This window comes from Elephantulus edwardii, unplaced genomic scaffold (genome assembly GCF_000299155.1).
Source record: "Elephantulus edwardii isolate Elephantulus edwardi_28Jun2011 unplaced genomic scaffold, EleEdw1.0 scaffold00079, whole genome shotgun sequence".
Classification (NCBI taxonomy): domain Eukaryota; kingdom Metazoa; phylum Chordata; class Mammalia; order Macroscelidea; family Macroscelididae; genus Elephantulus; species Elephantulus edwardii.
The window spans coordinates 11,267,965-11,275,480 of NW_006399829.1; the positions used below are offsets into that span (position 1 = coordinate 11,267,965).

Here is a 7,516-nt window from a genome sequence, read left to right on the forward strand (position 1 = left end):
TGCAACAATGAATGAATGGAATTCCAAAATCTCTGTAGATGTTCATTGAAATTAATAATAATAAAAAGAGTTAAAAAAATGGAAAGTTAACCAGTAAGATGTTTACAAACGTCCAAACATGGGACTAGAGGCAGGAATAGGGGAAGGGTCAAGAAATCAATGGGATAGCAGAGTTTAGTAGGTGGATTATGTGTGTATGTGTGTGTGAAGGAATAGGAAAGATTCAATGGGGACTTGAAAAGATGGGATAATAATACGCATGTTGTTGTTGTTCTGCACTGTCCGGTCGGAACGGATCCATAGCTGACCCACCAGCAGGTTTTCAGAGGTAGTAAGTTAATAGCATGGGAGGAGATTATCCTTCTTTCTCTCACTGAGCAGCTGGTGGATTTGAACCACATGCCTTCGGGATTGCAGCACAGCTTCTTACCACGAGACCATCAGAGTTCATAGACTAATAGTAATTAATTGTATAAAATACAACATATATGATAGTATGAAATGCAATGTAAATAGAAGATTATATACAACACAATGTACATGAATAAAGCACCATAAGAACATTTTATTAAAACCATTAAGAAAAAAGATTTTAAAAAATATTTTAATGACTCATGCACCATTATTTCTTTTCTAAAGACATTGTCATTTCCCCCACCTCAACTCAAGTATCTTTGGCTTGTTTGATTGCTTTTACAGGCTTAACCCTGCCGTGCTCCTGCCCCATTCTTTCTCTTTTTGCAATTTTCAGGCTACAAATCGTTAACAGTGAATACAGGTGGTTTCACGATTTTCTGTAATGAAATCTAGAGAAGAAATGGTACAGAAGAAAGGGAATGCTTTCCTTCTCAAATTGAGGAGGAACCTTTAAGGCTTGAGAGGAATTGAGGGAGGGAGGAAAGTGTGCATCAATGGATGAATGAAATCAATGTCTTTGTAAACCTTCACTAAAATAACAAAAGAAAATCAAGAGCTTAATGAAAAACAAAAAATCTTCTAGTAGACATTGTTTTTGTTATGTACCATCAAGTTGCCTGTGACTCATAGTGACCCTATGTACAATAGCCCTAAACCCTGCTTTATCTTGTGCCAATCTTACTGTCTCTGACACACCTAACCTTATTACCTAAGTCACTGAATCAATCCATCTTATTGATGGACTTCCTTTTTTTCTCTGTACCTCCACCCTTCCAAGCATGACGTCCCTCTCCAAAGACTGGTCCCTCCTTACAACATGTCCAAAGTATGTCAGATGAAGCTTCAGTTTGTTCTCCTATTAGTCCATGGTACATTCGATACTTTTCTCTAGCACCACAGTTCAAAGGCATCAATTCTCCTTATCTCTAGTCATTGTACAGCTCTCTGATGCATAGCAAGTAATTGCAAAGACTATGGTCTGCAATGATGTCAGTCTAGTCGATTTGTTGTTGTTATGTGCCGTTGAGTTGCTTGCGACTCATACCAACCCTATGTACAACAGCCCTAAACCCTGCTCTATCCTGTGCCAATCGCACTGCCTCTGACACACCCATCCTGATTATTCTGGTCACTGAATCAATCCACCTCATATAGTGTCTTCCCCTCTTGCTCCGTCCCTCCACCCTCCCAAGCATGATGTCCCTCTCCAAGGACATGTCCCTCCTTACAGCATGTCCAAAGTATGTCAGAGGAAGCACCAGAATCCTTGCCTCCAAGGAGCAGCCTGGTTTAACCTCTCCAGGATGAATCTGTTTGTTTTCCTAGTGGTCTGTGGTACCCTCAATACTCTTCTCCAGCACCACAGCTCAAAGGCATCAATTCTCCTTCTATCCTCCCTAGTCATTGTCCAACTCTCTGATGCATAACAAGTGATTGCAAAGACCATAGCCTGTATCAGACACACCTTAGTCTCCAGAGTGACACCATTGCTCTTCAGTACCCTGGAGAGGTCCCTAACAGCAGACTTTTTTAACAGCAGATTAAGGCAGACTAGGAAGAAGGATTGGCCACCTATTTCTGAAATAGCAGGCTTCTGAAAACCCCATGTACAACAGAACACATGTAGACTAGTAGACTTATTATTGCCAAATATTCATTGAAAGGTTGCTCCATTTTGCTGAGTAGTTATAATGAAATTGGTAAGAATCAGTCTTACCTTCTGAAATTAGTAGAAGAAATGTGACAACTGGGAGAAAAGATGGCAGACAGGTACAGGAGGTCTTCATTGTGGCAGGTGTCCCCACATCAATCAATGAAAAAAAAAATCTGTCTTTTGTTCTTCACTCCTACGACCTATATATTGGAAGTACAAAAGATGTGGTTTTCTCTCCTTGCTTTCTTTGTCATTTCATAGTTAGCACTAGGAAACAAAACACAAGTAAGTGAGAAAAGTGAGTGATCATTCATTACCAGCAAGAAAACGTGCCTTAGTCAGGGGCCCATGTCAGAACCTGTTCCGGAAGTCCTAAGTGTGTCTCTATGTCATATTTGTAGGTCAATCTGAAAAGGTGCAAACTTAAACTTTTTAACTTATCCTTATCTTGGTAATTCTTACTTAGCCCTACTTAGCAAGGAAAAGCGTGAAGCCTTTTCAATGCTATAAATTATTTCCTTCCTTCCTTCCTTCCTTCCTTCCTTCCTTCCTTCCTTCATCAGCTGAGAAAGAAAAATATGCGCCAGCCAGAAGCTCTTTTGTTCTAATATGGGGGCTCTCTGGTTTTAGGAGGTATAATTCCCACCTGGTAAAGGAACAGTATAATGTTTGTTTTCTATTAGAAATGTTTTGAGCTCTTATTTGAGCTAAGGATGTGGTAGTTCCTGTGGGCATATGTTCTAGCAGGTGATTTGATATTGCATGTGTTGTAGTTAACACCTTGTGAATTTCAGACCTGGTGATTACTTTTTCAGAAATCTGGCCTTAGGAGAGAACTCTGTTGTTTCTTCTTCTCAGATTCTACCACTGCATCAAAAGTCAACAATTTTCATAATGACACTGGGATGCTCTGCTTCTGGCTTTGCTTTGGTTGATTGTTGTTACTGAAAATATCTTAGTGGAAAGTTGACAATATTCTTTTTGTGTGAATGTGCTTGCTTTTCCTTCAATCAGGTTGGCTTTTATTAAGATAATTGATGTACTATGTGTTTCACCCTGAGGGGAATATAGGTTAGTGGTGTTTAGTGCCTTTACAGAGTTCTAGAATAATTTCCATAACTTAATTTTAGAATACTTTCATCATGAAAAAAAATCCTTGTACTAGTACATTTGTCCTCATTATCGTCCTCCTCATAACTTCCCTCCCAGGCCTTACTGATTTTTTTTAAGTGCCATTAAGTCAACTATGACTCATATTAACACTATGAACAACAGATGCTATCTATCCCTGCCCTATTGTGCACCCTCCCAGGCCGAGACAATTGTTAAGCTAGTTCTATCTGTACAGATGTTTCAATTCTGCACATCTAGCATTTCTGGAATCATACAGTGTATATGATATACCATTTTTACTTATTTTAATGTAAGTCATCTGTATTAGAGGATATATCAGCACTGCATACATGTATATTGCCAAATAAGAGCCTATTCTATGAATGTGTTGTTGTTATGTACTGTTGCGAGGGAACTGACTCATAATTGACCCTTTAATGGGTCAGTGTCTTTAAAGTGACATCGTTGCTCTTTAGCACTTTAAAGAGGTCTCTAACAGCAGTTTCCCCCAATGTAATATTTCTGATGGGCAGTCTCCTCCTGTGTGATTAACTGTGCCTGAAAACCCCCTGGAGGGTCAGCTATGGGTCGGTTCCAACTCTACAGTACACACCAACAAATATTTCATAGTTGCTGATTAGTGATCCAAGTGAGATAAAATAATTGACAAGGTCAAGATTTTCTCTATTGTGTTGTTGATATTGATCTAGTTGTGAAGATATTTGCGTTCTTGATATTGAGATAGTCAATCCATATTGCAGACTATAGTCTTTGATTTTCTTCTGTAAGTGCTTTAGGTTTTCTTTCTGCAAGCAAGGCTGTGTTATCTCCAAAATGTAGCTTGTTGATGAGTCTGTAATCAGTCCCAATGCGGCATTCTTCATATAGTTCAGCTTCTCAAATTATTTGCTCACCCTATGGATTGCATAGGTATGGAAAAGAGTTAACTTTTACTCATACATTTCTTGGTTTAAAATCATACATTATCCTCTCCTTCTCTCCTCCCTAGTCATTGTCCAGCTCTCTGATGCATAACAAGTGATTGCAAAGACCATGGCCTGTATCAGGAGCACCTTCATCTCCAAAGAGACACCGTTGCTCTTGAGTACTTTAGAGAGGTCCCTAACAGCAGACTTTCCCATCACAATACGTTTTTTGACTTCCTGGCTGCTGGTGCCAAACTGAAGCTGTGAACAATTTCAATCTCTTCGCCATCCATCCTGATGCTATCAATTGGTCCAGTGGTGAGAATCTTTGTCTTCTTGACATTGAGAATGTACAGAAATGAGGCCAGAAATAGAATAATCATATTTTGTGTGTTCAATAATTTATTAATCACATATTCCTTTTTAAAAAAACAAAACAAAACCCAAAACACCACAGCAAACCCGAAACCCTCTTAACAGTGACTTGGAACTCACCTCATGAACTGCAAAGAAATAAGATTGATTACATCTGCGCAAGGAATCATTGGAGAAGCTCAGTATCAGCAGGTTAGGTGCTGACTGTGGAACAGACCATCAATTACTCATGTGCAAATTCAAGTTGAGGCGAAGAAACTGAAAATAAACCCACCAGAATAAAAATACAACCTTTAGTCTATCCTACTTGAATTTTAAAATAATCTTCAGAATAGGTTTGATGCATTGAACATAAATGATTGAAGACAACATGAGTTGTGGGATGACACCAAGTATAAAAACCATGAAGAAAGCAAAAGGTCATTATAAAAACAGAAGAGAGAGAGAGAGAGAGAGAGAGAGAAATAAAAAGAAATGGAAGAAATGGAAAAGACTCTGAAAATCACACAAGAGCTTTGAGAAGCCAAAACAAAGGGAAGAAATGTTGAAGTAAAAGAGCTAGACAGAAGATTTCAAAGGCCTGCTTGAGAAGACACAGCAAACTATTATATTGAAATGTGCAGACGTATGGAATTGGAAAGAACTCAGTTGGCCTTTCTCAGGCTGAAAGAACTGAAAAACAAATTCAATCCTGAAGTTTTACTACTGAGAGAGACTATGGGTAAAATCTTGAACTATCCAGAAAGCATCAAAAGAAGATGGGCGGAACACAGAGAGTCACTGTACCAAGGCGATTTGGTTGATACTGAGAAATTCTAGGACTGCAACCTTAAATATGGGTGGAAGCTCAACATTAAGAAAACAAAGATTTGGAGCTCTGGTGGCCTAGCGGCAAAGAAGCTGTGTTGCAATACCAAAGTGTGGGGCTCGAATTCACCAGATGCTGTGCTGGAGAAGGAGGGACAATCTCCTCCTGTGCCAGTTGGATACGATTCAATGCACACAACAAGAAAATTAAATTAAAAAAAAAAAAACAAAAACACAAAAAACCAGAGTCTCATCACTGGGCTGAATGTCAGTATCATGATAGATGGTGAGGAGATTGAGACTGTTAACAGCTTTAGTCTGCTTGGCTCCACAATCAACACTCTTGGCACGAGCAGCCAGGAAATTAAAAGACAAATTGCATTGGGAAAGTCTGCTGTCAGGGACCTCTCCAAAGTACTTAAGAGCAATGACATCAGTCTGGAGACTAAGGTGTGCCATGGTCTTTGTAATCAATTGCTAGGCATCAGAAAGCTGGACAAAGACTAGGGATCATAGAAGAAGAATTGATTCCTTTGAGCTGTGGTGTTGGAAAAGAGTATTGAATATACCATGGACTGCTAGGAGAACAAACAGGTTCATCCTAGAGAGGATGAGACCTGGCTACTCCTTGGAGGCAAGGATTCTGAAGCTTCATCTTACCTATTTTTGACAATGTTACAAGGCAGGACCAGTCCTTGGAGAACGACATCATGTTTGGGAGGGTGGAGGGACAGTGCATGAGAGGAAGACCCTCAATAAGATAGATTGATTTAGTGACTGAGGTAATGGGGGTAGGTGTGTCAGAGGCAATCAGATTGGTACAGGATAGAGCAGGTTTTAGGGCTGTTGTACATAGAGTCACTATGAGTTGCAGGTGACTCGACAGCACATAACCACCCCCCACCCCCAACCACACTCCCACCCCCACCACCACTACCACCACCACCACCATGTAATCAAGAGCCAATAGTAATGAAGGAAGAATTTCAAGCTGCATTAACATATTGGCTAAAAATAAGGCCCTGTGAATTGATGAGGTACGACTGACATGTTTCAACTAAAAGATGCAGCCCTGGACATTCTTACCAATCTATGCTAAAAAATTTGGACAATGGCTGTCTGGCTGACTTACTGGAAGAGATTCATGTTTTGAAGCAGAAAATTGCTTCAAAAGAAGGAGGAAATTCTCAATCAATATAATTGTACTTTCAAATGAAAACCAAATTTTCCTGAAGATCACTCAAAACCAGTTAAAACATAGGCAAAGAACTGCCAGATGTTCAAGGTGGGTTTGGACGAGGCCATGGAACTATGGATATCACTAAGGATGTCAGATGAATCTTGGCTGAAAGCAGAAAATACCAGAAAAGTATATGGTTGTGTTTTGTTGACTATGCAAAGGTATTTGTCTGTGCAGATCATAACAAACTATGGCCAACACTGAGAAGAATGAGAATCTCAGAACATTTAATTGTGCTCATGTAAAACCTATACCTAGACCTAGAAGCTGTTGTCTGAGCAGAGCAAGGGAACACTGTGGTTGTTGTTAAGTGTCATCAAGTTGTAGATGACATATAGTGACCCTTTGAACGAAAGACCTAAACACTTGTATAACTTTTTATTTAAAATAAAGTAAAGAGCACATCAGGGTTGTATTCTCTTTCTGTACCTATTCAGTCTCTATCTGGAAAAATCTTTTGAGAAGCTGGTCTCTATGAAGGAAAATGTAGTATTAGGAATGGAGGAAGACTCACCAACAACTTGTGTTGCACAGATGACACCACCTTACTTGCTGAAAGTGAGGAACGCTTGGAGCACTTGCTGCAAAAGATGAAAAATACAGTTTTCAATATGGATTGCATCTCAACATCAAGAAGACAAAAATCTGCATCACTAGACTGATAACAAATATCATGCTAAGTGGAGAAAATATTGAAATAGTAAAAAACTTCATCTTACTTGGATCCACAATGAATATCCTTACTACCAGTAGTGAGGAGATCAAGAGACATATTGCATTGGGCAAGTCTACTGTCAGGATTCTCTCCAAATTATTGAGGAGCAATGATGCCACTTTAATACTAAGGTGTCCCATCTTCAGGTATCGCATTGCTCCCCCCCGACCCAGCTCACGTGCCTCCCCCGCCAGCTCTGAACTTTGGGACTGTCCAAGGTGCTGTGTGCAGATGCAGTGGACGATGGGAGTGGACTTGAATCAGGACAC

General features: G+C 39.7%; 1 protein-coding gene across 1 annotated transcript in view; it reads right to left on the reverse strand.

Annotated features, from left to right (window-relative positions):
• The window catches only part of LOC102858505 (granzyme A-like), an 18,296-nt gene extending 16,092 nt beyond the window's left edge, over positions 1–2,204 (reverse strand). The window contains exon 1 of the mRNA XM_006889595.1: positions 2,135–2,204. Within this exon, the coding sequence (XP_006889657.1) occupies positions 2,135–2,204 (70 nt within the window). The remainder of the gene's footprint in view (positions 1–2,134) is intronic.
• Between the last annotated feature and the right edge of the window lie 5,312 nt (positions 2,205–7,516).